Source organism: Lampris incognitus, chromosome 3 (assembly GCF_029633865.1).
Source record: "Lampris incognitus isolate fLamInc1 chromosome 3, fLamInc1.hap2, whole genome shotgun sequence".
NCBI lineage: Eukaryota > Metazoa > Chordata > Actinopteri > Lampriformes > Lampridae > Lampris > Lampris incognitus.
The window spans coordinates 7,303,545-7,322,234 of record NC_079213.1 but is presented as its reverse complement, the minus strand read 5'-3'; the positions used below and the strand labels follow the sequence as shown (position 1 = coordinate 7,322,234).

Genomic DNA, 18,690 nt, shown 5'->3' with positions numbered 1-18,690 from the left:
GACCACTAGGGGTCCGCGGACCCCGGATTGAGAAACACTGGTGTAGAGGACTGTTACTGACCGACCTTAGGACCGTGACGTAAACTGACGTCACATGGTGGGGGGGGCATCGTGATGTTGCCTGTTATGGCCGGTGTGTAAATAATAGAGCACTTCCGGCGTCGTGCGGTGTATGGGACACTGGAGTTGCGATCGAAAAGAGATCGCTGGGCGTCCGGGTAGTGTAGCGGTCTATTCCGTTGCCTACCAACCCAGAGATCGCCGGTTCGAATCCCCGTGTTACCTCCGGTTTGGTCGGGCGTCCCTACAGACAGGCCGTGTCTGCGGGTGGGAAGCCGGATGTGGGTATGTGTCCTGGTCGCTGCACTAGCGCCTCCTCTGGTCGGTCGGGGTGCCTGCTTGGGGAATAGCGTGATCCACCCACGCGCTACGTCCCCCTGGTGAAACTCCTCACTGTCAGGTGAAAAGAAGCGGCTGGCGACTCCACGTGTATGGAAGGAGGCATGTGGTAGTATGCAGCCCTCCCCGGATCGGCAGAGGGGGTGGAGCAGCGACCGGGACGGCTCGGAAGAGTGGGGTGATTGGACGGATACAATTTACAATTGGGGAGACAAGGGGGGGTGGTCCAAAAAATAAAGAGAGAGAGAGGGATCTCTGCCTCTTGACTCATTCTTCCACGCCGACTCGCCACAGTATTGCCGCTTCTATGAGTTGTCAGTGGAGAAATACATATCTATCAAATGAAATGCCCAGCGAAGATCAACTATTTAACAGAGAACCTTCTGGTCGGTGTTTACCTTTCACCGCGAGCCAGCGGGCAGTCCTGGATGTGGAGCAAAACAACCCGGACTCTCTTGTTATTGTCCTAACTCCCAAACTCCCAAAATGCAGGCATTTTGTTAACTGTCTGACCAGAGCACTCTGGACCGACCAGAGCACTCTGGACCGACCAGAACACTCTGGACCACTGCTACACCACAGCGCCGTTCCCCGGGCTGCACTGGGGAACTCCATCCACGTCTTGCGTCACCTGATCCCCCGGATACAGGCCAACAGCTAAACTGCCTAAACCTTCTGTCAGGAAAACCAAGAAGTGAAGCAGCGGAGGATCTGCATGTGTGCCTGGACAGCACGGATTGGGAGATGTATACGGGCTCATTTGTGCTCCATGTACGAAAATAAATACGTCCCTTTCAAACTATGTCACGTGCCCATAACCCGTACCTCCATGCGTCCTTTACGTTGGCATGGATGTTACACTATACCCACTAGAGAGCAGCTCAGAGTCAAAAGTCCTTTAAAAAACAAACATGGCGACGATGGAGGAGCTCGTTATAATGCACCTGTGCGTTATTGTCCCTGTGCCCGGGCGACATAACATATGTTTAAAATTTCTCACCAACTCGTACAACCTCTCCTGAAAGAGCTCTGCCATATATTTTTTTAAATGTCTTCGTCATGACTGGGATTTGTCTTTTACCTATTTGTCTTTGTCTGTTATGGACCCTGAGTCTGCAATACAGTTTTGAATTGAATTGAATTGAACTGAATGTCTTGCTGATCTCGCTTGAACGATTGAACTATTGGCTACACTGCCCCCATGATTTCCGATGGTACTGCTCCGTTTCGTCCGTATCGGTAGAAAACGTGCTAAATACGGACAAAATGAACGCAGAGTACGGACAGAAGGCGCCGTCCGTTTACGTATTTAACGCTGAGCAAGGCCGCCGACGGTCCGGACGAGTACACACAGGCTGTGATGTCATATATCAGCACACCAGGGTGTGTTATAACAATGACAGGCCGTGGTTCACAGCCAAACTCCGACGGCTTTGTTTGAAAAAGGAGGAGGCTTTTAGGAGCAGGGGACAAGGAGGGGCAAAATACGCGATGGGCAAGGCGGTGAAGGAGGCCAAATGGAAGTATTCAGAGAGGATCTCAGCCAACGACTCTGCCCCAGTCTCGAATTCAACTACAAACCCTCAAGTCAACTACAAACCCAAACCTTCCCCACACTGAATGACTCCAGACTTGCTAATGAATGAGTTCTACTGTCAATTCGAAAGACAAAGGGTCAGATTAGACTGTGTCTCCCAACCCCCACCCATCAACCCCTGTACTCCAGCAGCTCCCTCCACCCCTGCCCTGTCCAAGGTCCCCATTTCCATTCCCAACACCCCCCCCCCCCCAACTCCCAGCCTGAGCACTCCCTTCCCCCTACTACACCTTCTCTCTTGATTCAGGAGAGGAATTTTAACTGGCTCTTCAGAAGACAGAACCCCCGCAAGGCAGCTGGACCCCAAACTGTCTCCCCCTCAACCCTTAAAGTGAAAATGGACAACTTTGTTTGCTTTAACTTATCATTATGTAGAAAATATTGATTGTGGAGTGTAATAGCTATAGAATAATGACACCATCGGCATTTAAATTAGTTCCCTATAAGCCTCACTTTCACTATGCAATTCTGTCTGCCACCAGATACGATCTTGCGAGAAAATGAAGGCTAGATGTATGGCAAAAAGGAAGTGCGCCAACCATTGCGCGACCAAAAGAGGGAGAGGATAGTGTTTTTGTTTTCCCCGGTAGCTATCCCCAGAAGGGGAAATGGCGGACGGTGGAACAACTGAAGTGACAGTGGAAACTCTACCCGGCAAGAGAAAAAGAACCCCGTTGACGGAGGAGGCAAAGAAGGTGACGAGGGAGAGCGATAGAAACAGAGGTAAAAACAAGAGTGAACCTCGGACAGGCGAGAGAGCTCCGAGACTTGAGAGGGTTCAGTTGGCATTCTTTCTACTGGACCAACAAGCAACACAACCTGCCTACTTATTAATTCTATGAGATGTTAAATCTGCCTTTATCGTGGCACAGAAATTGGGATTTCTAGTTCAAATTGGGATTCTTATGGTTGTTTCTTGCTTTGGACAGTAGAAAATGGAAAGTGATCTGGTTGTCTTTGTGACAGCAGTGCAAACAATAACACCACTTGGAAACGCTGGGGGGGGGGGGTGAAAAGTTGTCTGTTTTCACTTTAAACACTGCACTTCAGCTTTCCCCAGTGTTCACAGACATTTTAACACCTTCCTGAGGACTGCAGGGTGCCAACCTGCATCAAAGCCTCCACCATTATCCCTGCCCCCAAAATGCAAAGGATCACACGCCTAAATGACTACAGACCTGTTGCTCTTCCCTCTTTATTGAAGACTTTTGAATGCTTTGTGCTGTCCCACCTCAAAGTCCATCACCACCCCCTTCCTGGATCCACTACAGTTCATATACAGAGCCAACAGGACGACAGATGATGCAGTCAACATGACTCTCCACTCCATCCTCCTTCACCTGGACTCTTCCTGGTACCAACGCCATGATGCTGTTTGTGGACTTCAGCTCCACATTCAATACAATCAGCCCTGCTCTCCTCCAGGACAAACTCTCCCAGTTCCACGTGCCCCACTCCACCTCCAGGTGGATCACTGACTTCCTCACCAACAGGGGTCAGCTCGTGAAGATAGAGAAGGTGATCAGTTGTTGCATCCCAGCTCTACAGGACCTGCACACCTCCAGCACCGCGAGACGGGCAGGGAAGATCATTGCCGACCCCTCCCACCCAGGACACCAACCTTTTGAGACTCTGCCCTCTGGCAAGAGGCTGAGGTCTATCAGGACCAAAACCTCACTCCACGAGAACAGTTTCTTCCCTAATTAACAGGTTCCCCATCCCCCCCCCACTGGACTATTGCTCCCCCCGCCCCCAGTCCCCCCACTGACAGACTTTTTGCCATTTTTTTTCTAGCACTACACCATTCAGCCTAAACATTAAAACCACCTGCCTAATACTGTGTAGGTCCCCTTCGTGCTGCCACACAGGCTCTGACCCATTGAGGCATGGACACCACAAGACCGCTGAAGGTGTCCTCTGGTATATTGCACCAAGCCAAGATGTTAGCAGCAGATCCTTTAAGTCCTGTAAGTTGCGAGATGGGGCCTCCATGGTGTTTAGGTATGCGGTGTGTGTCAAAGTAACATGCTCATGAATGCCAGGACCCAAGGTTTCCCAGCAGATCACTGCCCAGAGCATCACACTGCCTCCACCAGCTTGCCTTCTTCCCATAGTGCGTCCTGGTGCCATCTCTTCCCCAGGTAAATGATGCACATGCACCTGGCCGTCCACATGATGTAAAAGAAAACGTGATTCATCAGATCAGATCATCTTCTTCCGTTGCTCCATGCTCCAGTTCTGATGCTCACGTGCCCATTGTAGGGACTCTCAGCGGTGGACAGGTGTCATCATGGGCACTCTGACCAGTCTGCAGCTATACAGCCCCATACACAGCAAGCTGTGATGTACTGTATTCTGACACCTGTCTATCACAGCCAGCATTAACTTTTTCAGTAATTTGAGCTACAGTAGCTCTTCCGTGAGGTCGGACAAGATAGGTTAGCCTTCGCTCCCCACGTGCATCACTGAGCCTTGGCAGCCCATCACCCTGTTGCCGGTTCACCCGTTGTCCTTCCTTGGACCACTTTTGGTAGGTACTGACCACTGCATACCGGGAACACCCCATAGGACCTGCCGATTTGGAGATGCTCTGACACAGTCGGCTAGCTATCACAATTTGGCCCTTGTCAAGAGTTGTTCAGATCCTTATGTAAGACCATTTTTCCTGCTTCCAACAACACATCAACTTCAAGAACTGACTGCTTGCTCCCTAATATATCATATATCCCACCCCTTGACAGGTACCATTGTAACAAGATAATCAATGTTATTTACTTACCTGTCAGTGGTTTTAATGTTTTGGCCTATCGGTTATATATATATATATATAGCGTTTTTTTCTGAAACCGTCAATGGTGTTGTAAGTCCTCAACTAATGAGGAGCGGAATATCAACACGGATACAGGAAAATGCAATGCATTAAAACTTTTTTTTCCTGTATCCATGTTGATATATATATATATATATATATATGTGTGTGTGTGTGCATGTGTGTGTGTGTGTAGATCTATCCATCCATCCATCTATTATCGAAACTGCTTATCCTGTTCTCAGGGTCGCGGGGAGGCTGGAGCCTATATAAGTGTGTGCTTGTGTATTTTATATATTTTTCCCCATTTTTATTTTATTATCTGTACCAACAACGCCAAGCTAAATTCCTAGTCCATGTAATGCATGTGGGACCAAACGAATTTCTGATTCTGGTATGAAAAATGAATTGCAGACAAAGAGAAATGAGGGTATTTTATTTTTCAAAGTTGCAAACCAAGTGTTGACATTCAGGTTAGTGATTGAAACTCATGGCATACCATAAGTAGTCAAAATAAACCTCTCACTTATAACAGACATATCTGTATACAGTACATTCACAGTTGCAAGTCAAAATCCACCACACGTACAGGATCAACGTGTGTAAATAACACTATAAACATTCAAATGAATTAACAAGGTTCTAACACACGCCGACTGTGAAGATTTTGGACCATTTACGCTGTAAATCGGACATTTTGTGGTTATTATTGGACAACTTGCACAAATAAGCTACATGTAAGTATTCCAGCGTGTACCCTGTAGAATGAGTTTGGAATGACTGCGTCCTGAAGTAGATAAAAATTGCCCAACCTTCCCAATCCACCTCTAATTTCCAACATATGAATTAAACCAATGAATCTGCAAAGTAATGAAATCACTTTGAGTCACCGGGATTTGTTTTTTCATCTATGGCAAGATGAACAGGACTTGTGGGTTGTTTTTTCCTCATCACTCTGTCCTTAAAAGGATGTTGAATAGAAGACACATGGTGCAGCCATCACATGTTTAAACCATCTTTCCATCCATTATCCAAGCCGCTTATCCGAATTCGGGTTGTGAGATGCTGGAGCCTACGCCAGCAGTCATTGGGCAGCAGGCATGGAGACACCCTGGACAGGCTGCCAGTCCATCACAGGGCCGACACATTCACACCTGGGGACAATTTAGTCTGCCGATTCACCTGACCTACATGTCTTTGGACTGTGGGAGGAAACCCATGCAGACACGGGGAGAACATACAAACTCCACACAGAGGATGACCTGGGATGACCCCCAAGGTTGGACTACCCCGGGGCTCGAACCCAGGACCCTCTTGCTGTGAGGTGACCGCGATAACCATGTTTAAAACTATAAAACAAACTATAATGTCCATAATAAACACAATGTTGAATGTGACGCGCCTTGTCAGTTTCATTTGATCATTAGTGGGCCATGGTTGAAGACTAATATGTTGCATTTCATGGGGAGTAATGGGGAATACTGCACCGATGAACAATATAGAGAGGATTGTTGATTATCTCACTTTTGGACAGGTAATGAGAATTTATTTCTTACTCTACAACACCAAATATTTGGTGTGTCCAGGGCCAGAAAGCATCTCCACATGTGGGTAACAACATGAAAAAGTTCGGGGACCCCTGGTTTAAACTACTCAATATATTTATAAAAACTAAAATGCAAACAGCTATGGCGTGGATGTTTTGCATCGGCCTTGTCTGACACAGCTGTCCTGCAAATGAGCAAAACGTTAGCCCGGATACGTAACAGTTTTCAGCCCTCTTGCTGCTTCTGTTTTCACCTTTAAATTAAAAAAGGGCCTAATATCAACAAGGATTTCTGCCAAGAGGGGCGCAGTGGAGGGAAGAGTCAGAGGAACCAAACAGAAACGATTGCATTAAATTATGTTCAGCCGGGTAATACGAATGATTTTTTCCCCCGCTTTTTTTAATGCGACTTCAGAGCCAACCAGACTCGCTCTCAACAGAGAACTGCATAACCAAAAGCAGAACAGACAACATAATAATACCAGACATAGACTACCTAGAGGTTATGTTTTTACACACCTTTGCATTTTTTTTCCCATCGAAATGCGGATGGATCCAGAATCCAATATCGGAACACCAAAATGACAACACGCTTGATAATATTACAAGTTCTTGGTATGCAGTGGCATTGCTAACAGGTGTGAGTGCCGATCAAAGGTATTGATCACCTCTATACAACAGTATGGCGAGTGTATGCTGACTGCAAAGTGTTTTGCCCAAACAAGTTTATATATATACACAAGAATTATAAACTAAAACAATAAAAACACATGAAAACAAACCAAAAAAATGCACTTTTTAGCTCCCTGGTTAGCATTTACTTACCACACGAACCCAGAAGCATGGATAGCGGTGCTTTACGGGCGGTAGCAGCATGTCTGTAATTCGTCTTCGGCCAGTCAGATTAATGAAAGTAACATCGTGCGATATGATGTTAGTCCCTTTGTCTTATTAGGTTTTAGTTGCACAGCCTCGTACCAGCACTGTTTATAAGACGGAGGCTGAAGCGGATGAGCGATCATAAGCAGGTGATGCCAGCAGTAGCTATACGAGAAGCTAGGTCATACAGTAAGCATATTTATGGTGGACTGGAATTGTTTTAGCTTCAGGGGGATGTTCGTGACCTCCCCAAAATGGGCATGTCTTGTTTTGTGATCAGACTAAGAAGGATTTTTACCCAAGATAACATTTTTCCCCTGGCCCATGTTGAACATTTGACTTAAAAGTTGGTCGCAGTTCTTTTCCAAACCTCAGTTTGACCATCGGTCATAAATTGTCTTCATACAGATTAGGCAGATGCAAGAAGCAGTCACATTAAATATAATAAAGTACAAGTAATATGCTATATGATAAAATCTACTGAAAAAAAACCATGCAGCAGTATGCTGAATAACTACTAAGCATTTCAATGAGGTAACGTCATGTGGCCTGATAGTGTTCCCTGGCTCATGAATTTAAATTTAGTATATTGATGAAAAGTCCTTTGTAATGACTTGTAGCGAATTCGGTGGGGGCAGCCGGGAACCGCTTCAGCCAGGACATGAACCCGGGTCTCCCACACCATTGGCGACAACATTATTGAGTCGACTAGAGGGTCCGACCCGTTAGCCAAGGGCTAGCTAGTGTATTCATCCGTGATCGTTACACTACCCGCCTCATTCAGGAAGCGTGTCCTCGCGCTTCAGCATACCAGCTCCCTCACGCCTTTGGGCGCACGCACTTCCGATGGCCTCACCGTCCCACTTTTGACACCAATGTAGCAAATTCAGGGGGCAGCCGGGAGCTGCCGCAGCCAGGATGCGAACCCGGGTCTCCCGTACCACGGGCGACTACGTTAACCTGTCAACTAAAGGATCTGACCTGTTAGCCAAGGGCTAGCGAGTCGTTTCATCCGTGATCGTTACAGACTGCTTCTGGCATCGGTCTTGATGGTGCGGAGCCAGAAAAAAATGCTCCCCTAGCTTTGGATTTCCTGATATACGGCATTTGTTTGCTTGTTTGTTTGCTTGATTCGTCTTTTTGTCTACCCTTGCCGTCGCTCTGTCAAGAGTCCGTAAACACTGAGTTCTTCTCCGTGAAGTTGGTTCTTCCCATGATTCCTTGCTCATTCTGTCTTCCTTCGACCAGGCCAAGGTTAAACTCGCATTTCGCGGTTTTGCAGGATAGCTATCCTTCCTGGAATGAGCGGAGCCATGAGAGGAAGCAACTTGCCCGACAGAAAAGCTCCTTTTTAAAGCTTCGGTTCTGAAACTGTGATTTCATTGTGCACTTTCCGTTCCAGCAGATGCTAGCCAACCCCGCCCCGCCAATCAACCCCATGTCAGCCAATCAGATGAAGAAACGGTGGCGTCAAGTGGGAGGTGTTGTAACCAGGGAATGCAGAGTCCTCTCCTCCAGTTGGTTTGCAGTTTCTCCTGCCACACACACACACACACACACACTGATTGACAGGGCAGGTAATCCCTCTATAAGTGGGGGTGGGCGGGGCAGAGTGGGTGGGGCTTACTGCTCCACCTGAAGGCTGTCTGTCTTGTTGACCGGCCCTTTGAAACTGTTCACCTCTTCAAATACCAGCTCTGTGTGCACATAAAGTAAGAATCAAAAGAAGAAAGAATAGAAAAGACACGGTCATGAGTGCTGACAGAGAGAAAGCAAAGGTTTAAAACCATCACAAACTAAATACAAATTAGAAAAGGTTGAACACGTCCCCTCTTCAACTCCTCCCGACCTATTTCTAACACCTGTTTCTTCTAAAGCAGCCAGTATCTTTTGTGAGGACGCGGTGTTTGTCCATGTACTCCTGCTGCAGCTTCATCTTTTCTTTCCCAGTAGATGGTTAGCAAATAGGTGAAAGGCAGTGTGCTGAATGGAGACCCCACCCGATGAAGCAACACAGTTAATCGTGTGACATGCCAGGCTAATAGTGAATAAACACCGGAGGACGAAACAAAACACCGCTTCTTCTGGTCCACAAATGTGTCCGCCCGGCTCATCTGAATCTGGGTTTTCCGCCGTAAACCTGCTGACATGCTGGCTCACCTTTCCACTCCTCGAGGGTGCGGTCCTTGCTCTCCAGCGTCTGGTCGTATGGCAGGGCCTCGGGCTCATCATCCGGATCGTGGTACTGGGAAAAATAAGGGTGGGACAGAGCTTCACTGGCAGATATCCTCCCATCGCAGTCCAGAACCAGCATGCGCTTCAGCAAGTCCACGGCTGATGGAGGGAAGGTAAGAAAGTAGACCAAGAGAAAGAGACAGAAAAGATAAGATACAGTAAGACAAGACATCATTAGACAAGATACCTTTGGATAAATTACAGTAAGATAAGATATAGTTAGATAAGATAAGATAAGATACAGTCAGATAAGATAAGGTACAGTTAGATAAGACACTTAGAGAAGATACCGTTGGGTTAATTACAGTAAGATAAGATATAGTTACATAAGATAAGGTACAGTAGATAAGACACTTAGACAAGATACCATTGGATAAGTTACAGTAACATAAGATATAGTTACATAAGATAAGTTAAAGTTAAATAGGATAAGACAGTAAGATAAGATACTGTTAGATAAGTTAAGTTACAGTAAGATAAATAAGATATAGTTAGATAAGATATATATATTGTTAGATAAGATAAGTTACAGTAAGATAAGATAAGATACATTAAGATAAGGTATAGTTAGATAAGATATGTTAAGATAAGGTATAGTTAAATAAGACACGATACCGTTGGATAAGTTACGGTAAGATAAGACACAGATAAGATATGTTAAGATAAGGTATAGTTAGATAAGACACGATACTGCTGGATAAGTTATGGTAAGATAAGACACAGTTAGATAAGATATGTTAAGATAAGGTATAGTTAGATAAGATATGTTAAGATAAGGTATAGTTAGATAAGACACGATACTGCTGGATAAGTTATGGTAAGATAAGACACAGTTAGATAAGATATGTTAAGATAAGGTATAGTTAGATAAGATATGTTAAGATAAGGTATAGTTAGATAAGACACGATACTGCTGGATAAGTGAAGGTAAGATAAGATACAGTAAGTTCAGATAAGAGCATGATAAGATAAGAGAGTAAGACAGTTTCAGAAGATAAGACGAACTTCATTGATGGCTACAGGAAATTGTGTCGTGGAGCAGCAAGCAGACTCATAGCAATGCAGATTCTAACAGCGAAAGAAACAACAATATAACACACAAGAGAACACAAGCGCTGCACAAGCTAAACACGGTTAACCGAAGGCATGGATACCTTCTGAAAAGTGGCGTTCTAGCTATCTGGGTAGTGAACCCAGACAAGGCGAGTTGCAGAAAGCCAGCGGGGGGGGGGGTAAGTGAAGGCCATGGAACATGTGTCTAGCTTTCAGCGGCCTCCAAGTCCTCTGTGTGCAATTGCTTATTGAATAGAATCTAACATCCTCTCCACAGGTTCACCCACCTAATGGATTTGCCCCTCTGAAGATCTTCTCCAGGTCTTGTTGGGGCATGAAGGGCAGAGACTGGATATATTTCTGAGCCTGCAAATAGAAACGTGCACAAACGCCCCCCGACGTATGACAACTGAGGCCTTTAAGAGTTAAACGGTTAGTCAATAAGACAGATCAATACTACTACCACCCAGATATCGACCAGCCGCTCGTTAATCACGTCACTCAAACAGCGTCAGCGGTCAGTTCCGCACATTTCACAGGCTCGGAAACGTTTTGTTATTGGGTGCATTTTGTCTCTCCACCCCATGGAACCAACAATTATTCACCACTACACACCATTCAAACTCATCCTCACCCCGGCCTTCCTACGTGTGTGTGTGTGTGTGTGTGTGTGTGTGTGTGTGTGTGTGTGTGTGTGTGTGTGTGTGTGTGTGTGTGTGTGTGTGTGTGTGTGTGTGTGATTGTGTGTCGACTCCTTACATGTTCAGAGGAGATCTTCTTCAGGAGCTCGGGGGTGGGAGTCCCGACCACCTCCATGATTCTCTTCAGCTGGTCGATATCTTAGGACAGGGCTGAGTGAAGGACCATAAATACTAAGCATGGGGGAGAAACACGTCAGCATGCAGCGCTGATTCGTCAACTATCCATTAAAGCGAATGAGCGATAAGGAGTCAGAAGATCGGAACGTTGAATTCATTTCAGTTCAGGTCAGGTTTTAGCAGAACGCTGCCACATGTTTAATTCCGTGTAGTGTTTGTATTCTCTCTCTCTCTCTCTCTCTCTCTCTCTCTCTCTCTCTCTCTCTGTCACTCGCTGTCCTCTCTTTAGCTCTAGCTCTCTCTAGCTCAATGTCCTCTCTCTAGCTCTCGCTCTAGCTCACTGTCCTCTCTCTAGCTCTCTCTCTAGCTCATTGTCCTCTCTCTAGCTCTCGCTCTAGCTCACTGTCCTCTCTCTAGCTCTCTCTCTAGCTCACTGTCCTCTCGCTAGCTCTCGCTCTAGCTCACTGTCCTCTCGCTAGCTCTCGCTCTAGCTCAATGTCCACTCTCTAGCTCTCTCTCTAGCTCACTGTCCTCTCTCTAGCTCTCTCTCTAGCTCATTGTCCTCTCTCTAGCTCTCGCTCTAGCTCACTGTCCTCTCGCTAGCTCTCGCTCTAGCTCACTGTCCTCTCGCTAGCTCTCGCTCTAGCTCAATGTCCACTCTCTAGCTCTCTCTCTCTCTAGCTTTCTCTCTGTCTGTCTGTCTGTCTGTCTGTCTGTCTGTCTGTCTGTCTGTCTGTCTGTCTGTCTATCTCCCCCTCTCCCCCATTCATTGAAGGGGCCAGGGGTTATAATGCACATATTTGAGAGGCCTGGTCTGTGTCCAAAATGAAAGCACTTGCAGACGTAATGAGAGTTTGCTGGAAAGCAAGACAGAGATCGGCATGAACAGTATGTCTGTCTCTCTCTCTCTGTCTCTCTCTGTCTCTCAGAAGGATACAGTCATTTCCAGGGAACAGGACCTTTCCCTTCAGAAGCTCTCCCATAATGCATCCCACCGACCAAATATCAACTAGAGGGAAGACACCACAGGTTAGATCATGCACCGCTCACATTAACAGAGTCACACTTAAACCGTATTTTCACCATGTGAATAAACTGCCATGTAATCTTACAAAGGGCTCTGTGATGTCATCGCAAAGCTCTCTGTGGCTGATGATTGCTGTTATTAATCATCAACAAAGGTTTATTTGTTGCCACCCCCCCCCCTTTTCTCCCCAATTGTACCCTGACAGTGAGGAGTTTAACCAGGGGGGCATAGCGCGTGGGAGGATTACGCTATTCCCCCCCAGTTCCCCCTCCAACAGGCGCCCCGACCGACCAGAGGAGGCGCTAGTGCAGTGACCAGGACACATACCCACATCCAGCTTCACACCCGCAGACACAGCAAATAATTGTGGCTGTTGGGACGCCCAACCAAGCCAGAGGTAACACGGGGATTCGAACCAGTGATCTCGGTGTTAGAATAGACCGCTATACTACCCGGACGCCTCTGTTTGATTTGTTGGGTTTTTCTTTTCTTTTTCTTTTTTTTTTTTGAGGCTAAAATTATGAGTTTCATTTGTGTAAATTGGGTTGATGATTTCAAAGTCGCAAAATTCTACCAAAAATTCTACCAAAGATGCCGAAGCGATGTCAAGTTGAACCCTTCATCAATCAGTATTTCAAAACCAACATTATTTTTTCATTATATGCAGGATGGATAAATTAAATTAACAAATCCATATCTGCACTAGCAGATAATTTTGCGGGTATTAACAAGTATAACGTTTTCCGGCGTAGTTTACCTTGTCTTGAGATATTTGCTTGGAACGGGAACGGTGAAATGTCTTGTTTAATAAGATTTAATTGCTTGTTTTGTGGCTATCTGTTCAGAGAAGTCACAAATCACATCAAATTTTATTGAGATTAGTGAAATTATCCAGCAGAGCAGGACTAGAAACACTGTAATGTAAAGTCCTCCCCCCCTTTTTCTCCCCAGCTGTACTCAGCCAATTACCCCACTCTTCCGAGCCGTCCTGGTCGCTGCTCCGGCCCCTCTGCCCATCCAGGGAGGGCTGCAGACTACCACATGCCTCCTCCCATACATGTGGAGTCACCAGCCAGTTCTCCTCACCTGACAGTGAGGAGTTTCACCAGGGGGACGTAGCGCGTGGGGGGTCACGCTATTCCCCCAGTTCCCCCTCCCCCCTGAACAGGCACCCCGACCGACCAGAGGAGGCGCTAGTGCAGTGATCAGGACACATACCCACATCCGGCTTCCCACCCACAGACATGGTCAATTGTGTCTGTAGGGATGCCCGGCCAAGCCAGCGGCAACACGGGGATTTGAACCGGTGATCCCCGCGTTGGTACGCAACGGAATAGACCGCTACACTACCCTGATGTCCCTGTGATGTGAAGTTGATTGGGCTGGTTACAGGGTTACAGGGTACAATTAGCTGCCATTGCGTTTTGCAGTGGAGCGTGTCTGCGACGGTCCATTCGCGACGGCTCGAGTTCTCACCGTTTTGATTGTAATGCATCCAGTTGAGCATGATCTCTGGCGCTCGATACCAGCGAGTCGCCACGTAGCCTGTCATCTCTTCATCCGTCTGTCTGGCCAAGCCAAAGTCCAGGATCTGTTCGGCAGACAGGTTTTCAGGGCGACATAGGGGGAGGGGATGAGCAGCGTGTGCTTAAAGCAGTGGTAGACATCTTTTTTTTCCCAAAGGTTGCAATGCTGATGCAGGTTTTTAATCCCACCATAGTCTTATCACATGACGTCACCCACAGAGAGCGAACTGATCCATGACTTATTCTGCGAAACCAGATCAAGTCGTGCTGGGTTGCAATCAAAATCTGCTTGCACCGTGGCCCTCACTGGCACACGGTTGGACCCCACCCCCAACCCCCACCCCCCAACAGCGGTGGAAGGATCTATAAAGGGCATGTGTGGTCTTACCCTCAGCTCACAGTCCTCATTGACTGCCACGTTACTGGGCTTCAGGTCCTGGTGCAGACAGTAAACCAGACAAAGGATGAAAGAGTTAAATGAATAGGGGCGTAAACAGAGTCAGAAACAACCAGAGGATGTTGGATGTGATGTGAGGAGGTGCAGAAGCTACGTGTGTGTGTGTGTGGGGGGGGGGTTCAAAGGAAAAGAGGGAGGAGCAAGAAGAAGTCAAGAGTCACTACTCACCCTGTGGATCAACCCCGCTGAATGGATGTACTGTTCCACGGAGGACGGGATGGGGGAGGGAGGAGGACGAGGGGCGACATAAAGGAGAGAGAGGTCAGCAGTGCATTCGAGCATTGGCCCCTCTCTTTTTTCTGGGGGTTGTTTTTTTTTTTTTTTCTCCCCCCACTATAACAGGGGAGGCTACTTGGTTCACCCTATTGGCCACTTGGGTGAGTCCTTGTTGCCGGGTAAATTACACCAAAGTTTCAACTGCGTGACTCAGACATATTTGTGTTTGGTGGATTTGGGACATCTGGCTGATAATTCATTTGTTGGAGGGGTTTGATTCAAAATGACACATTCACCTTCAGAAAAGTGGACGCAAGAAGGAAACGTGTGAGAGGAACACGTTTCCTGGCATGAAACTGAGTTTGATTGACGTTGTTGTTTACATGGCTGTACGGAAGAGACCCTGTTCCCTACATTTCCAATTTTTGATATGGTTCGGTATTTTCTCATTCTTAGTTTTACTTGCTTACTCACCTTCTTTTTTTTGACCCCCCCCCCCCCACCACCATTTTTTTTCTCCCCAATTGTACTTGGCCAATCTCCCCACTCTTCCAAGCCGTCCCGGTCGCTGCTCCACCCCCTCTGCCGACCCGGGGAGGGCTGCAGACTACCACGTGCCTCCTCCGATACATGTGCAGTCGCCAGCCGCTTCTTTTCACCTGACAGCGAGGAGTTTCGCCGGGGGGAGGTAATGTAACGATCATGGATAAGTGGACTCGCTAGCCCTTGGCTAACGGGTCGGACCCTTTAGTCGACTGGTTAACGTAGTACCCCGTGGTGCGGGACGTCCGGGTTCGCATCCTGGCTGCGGCGGTTCCCGGCCTGCCCCCCGAATTCACTATAGTAGCACGTGGGAGGATCCCGCTATTCCCCCCAGTTCCCCCTCCCCCCTGAACAGGTGTCCCGACCGACCAGAGGAGGCGCTAGTGCAGCGACCAGGACACATACCCACGTCCGGCTTCCCATCCTCAGACACGGCCAATTGCGTCTGTAGGGACGCCCGACCAAGCAGTAGGTAACACGGGGAATCGAACCGGCGATCCCCGTGTTGGTAGGCAACGGAATAGACCGCTACGCCACCCGGACGCCGCTTACTCGCCTATTTTATGTTGTTTCTGTTACATTTACTGTGATTTATGTTTTTATTAAGTCCCAACCAGTCGACTCTACGTCAGCATTGGTCTTGCGAGGTTCAGGGCTGATTTAAGTCAGTAGGTGGCGTGTTGAGCCATTTTCAGCCCATGAAATGCAGACTTTTATAAATTTGGTAGGAAATATCAATATTAACACCAGCACTGACGCGTGTCATCACCGTACAGTCAGATCATTCAGTTTACAGCTCAAACAAAGCACATTTAAGTGTTGAGTACCTCGCTGGTGTGATGCCCAGTGTGGTGTGATGCCCAGTGTGGTGTGGTGTGGTGTGGTGTGGTGTGGTGTGGTGTGGTGAGGCGTGACTCCGCGTCAGGGAGGCGTTACCTTGAGGCCGCGCAGCAGCTGGTAAATCAGAAACTGCACGTGTTCGTCGGACAGACGCTGAAACTTGACGATGTTGTTGAGGTCCGCCCCCATCAGGTTGGTCACCAGGTAGCTGGAGACCGGGGAGGGTGCGTTAGAGATGCGGCGTTGCCACGGCAACGTCGTGCCTTTCCTACACGCCCGAAATCCCCCTCGGATGCTCTCCACCACGTGGATACATAAATACACGCCACGCCTAACAACCTCGTCACACAACCGCTGTGGTTGTGATGATGTGATGAAGGTGTGCGGGGACATGTGTAAGACAAATCACCGATGTCAGCAAATCAGTTAGGATTTCAGAGAGCTGGTCATTCATCTTTCCCATATATATATATATATATATATATATATATACACACACTTTACATCACGTGTGATGCCATCTATTGCAAAACATGTGATAAATATTTACATAAGCCCCAAAGGTTGTGAAAAGTGGACTTGAGAGTAAACTCAGTGTGGAGGGCTTTGTCACCTCTGCACAACAGCCTGCTCCTATAAGGAGCAACCTGAGTGGCTGGAAAGTGCTCCCTATCTGCTCGGCATACGAGCGCCAGTTTTCATGTAAACCTCGGAGAAGAGCGCTCAAATATTTACACTTCGTTGAAGTCCTCTAGCGTCGCGGCGGGCGTGAAGACGTCCAGCAGACCGATTACCTGCCAGAGACAAAACACAGAGCTGATCAATAACAGCCTGGCACACTGACCACCCCCCCCCTCCCCCAGCTGTCTGTCTCTCTCACTGTCTCTCTCTCTCTCTCTCTCTCTCTCTCTCTCTCTCTCTCTCTCTCTCTCTCTCTCTCTCTCTCTCTCTCTCTCTCTCTCTCTCTCACACACACACACACACTCACTCACTCACCTCTCTCTCACACATACTGTCTTTGTCTCTGTTTCACTCACTGTCTCTCTCACACTGTCTCACTAGCTCTCTCACAGTCCCTCTGACTATCTCTCTCGCTCTTACACACTGTCTCTCTCTCACACTCTCTCTCACTGTCTCTCAGTCTCTCTCACACTGTCTCTCTCTCACTGTCTCTCAGTCTCTCTCACACTGTCTCTCTCTCACTGTCTCTCTGTCTCTCACACTCTCTCTCAGTCTCTCTCACACTGTCTCTCTCTCACTGTCTCTCAGTCTCTCTCACACTGTCTCTCTCTCACTGTCTGTCTCTCACACTCTCTCTCAGTCTCTCTCACACTGTCTCTCTCACTATCTATCTCTCACACTCTCTCTCGGTCTCTCTCACACTATCTCACTAGCTCTCTCACAGTCCCTCTGACTATCTCTCTCGCTCTTACACACTGTCTCTCTCTCACACTGTCTCTCTCACTGTCTCTATCTCTCTTGCTCACTGTCTCTCTCTTACAGTCTCTCTGTCCCTCTCACTGTCTCTCTATCTCTCTTGCTCACTGTCTCTCTCTCACACTCTCTCTCACTGTCTCTATCTCTCTTGCTCACTGTCTCTTACAGTCTCTCTGTCTCTCTCACTGTCTCTCTCACACTGTCTCACTAGCTCTCTCACAGTCCCTCTGACTATCTCTCTCGCTCTTACACACTGTCTCTCTCTCACACTCTCTCTCAGTCTCTCTCACACTGTCTCTCTCTCACTGTCTCTCTCTCACACACTGACCACTCTATTTCTCTCTCTCTCTTTCTCTCTCACACTCTCTCTCACTGTCTCTCTCACACTGTCTCTTTCATTGTCTCTCTATCTCTCACACTGTCTCTCTCTCACTGTCTCTCTCTCACTGTCTCTCTCTCACACACTGACCACTCTATTTCTCTCTCTCTCTCTTTCTCTCTCACACTCTCTCTCACTGTCTCTCTCACACTGTCTCTTTCATTGTCTCTCTATCTCTCACACTGTCTCTCTCTCACTGTCTCTCTCTCACTGTCTCTCTCTCACACTGTCTCATTGTCTCTATCTCTCACAGTCTCTCTCTCACTGTCTCTCTCTCACACTGTCTCTCTCACACTGTCTCTCTCTCACTGTCTCTCTCTCACTGTATCTCTCTCACACTGTCTCATTGTCTCTATCTCTCACAGTCTCTCTCTCACTGTCTCTCTCTCACTCTCTCTCACTGTCTCTCTATCTCTCTTGCTCACTGTCTCTCTCTCACACACTGACCACTCTACTTCTCTCTTTCTCTCTCACACTGTCTCTTTCATTGTCTCTCTATCTCTCACACTGTCTCTCTCTCACACTGTCTCTCTCTCACTGTCTCTCTCTCACTCTCCCACTGTCTCTCTATCTCTCTTGCTCACTGTCTCTCTCTCACACACTGACCACTACTTCTCTCTCTCTCTCTTTCTCTCTCACACTGTCTCTTTCATTGTCTCTCTATCTCTCACACTGTCTCTCTCTCACACTGTCTCTCTCTCTCACACTGTCTCTGTCTCTCTCTGTCTCCCCCTCTCTCTCAGATGTTAATCATAAGGGTCCACTGACATTCTCGTGTTTCATGTGTTTAAGCAGTCTGAGTTCTCGGTAAGAACGGCGGCTGTGGATCAGGGACTGGAACGGCCTGGACAGCTTCTTCACCGCCACCTTCTGCCTCAGCCGCACATCATATGCCGAGCTAGAGAGACAGATAGACAGAGACAGAGAGA

The 18,690-nt window shown here is 47.5% G+C and overlaps 1 protein-coding gene across 1 annotated transcript in view; it reads right to left on the bottom strand.

The window, feature by feature from the left end:
- Nucleotides 1-5,236: 5,236 nt before the first annotated feature.
- Nucleotides 5,237-18,690, bottom strand: part of LOC130110855 (mitogen-activated protein kinase 11-like) — a 29,016-nt gene continuing 15,562 nt past the window's right edge. Inside the window, 11 exon segments of the mRNA XM_056278064.1 lie at nt 5,237-8,927; nt 9,391-9,564; nt 10,806-10,884; nt 11,278-11,357; nt 12,274-12,345; nt 13,840-13,954; nt 14,278-14,325; nt 14,515-14,544; nt 16,042-16,153; nt 16,681-16,739; nt 18,530-18,659. Coding sequence (XP_056134039.1) covers nt 8,854-8,927; nt 9,391-9,564; nt 10,806-10,884; nt 11,278-11,357; nt 12,274-12,345; nt 13,840-13,954; nt 14,278-14,325; nt 14,515-14,544; nt 16,042-16,153; nt 16,681-16,739; nt 18,530-18,659 — 973 coding nt within the window. The 3' untranslated portion in view covers nt 5,237-8,853.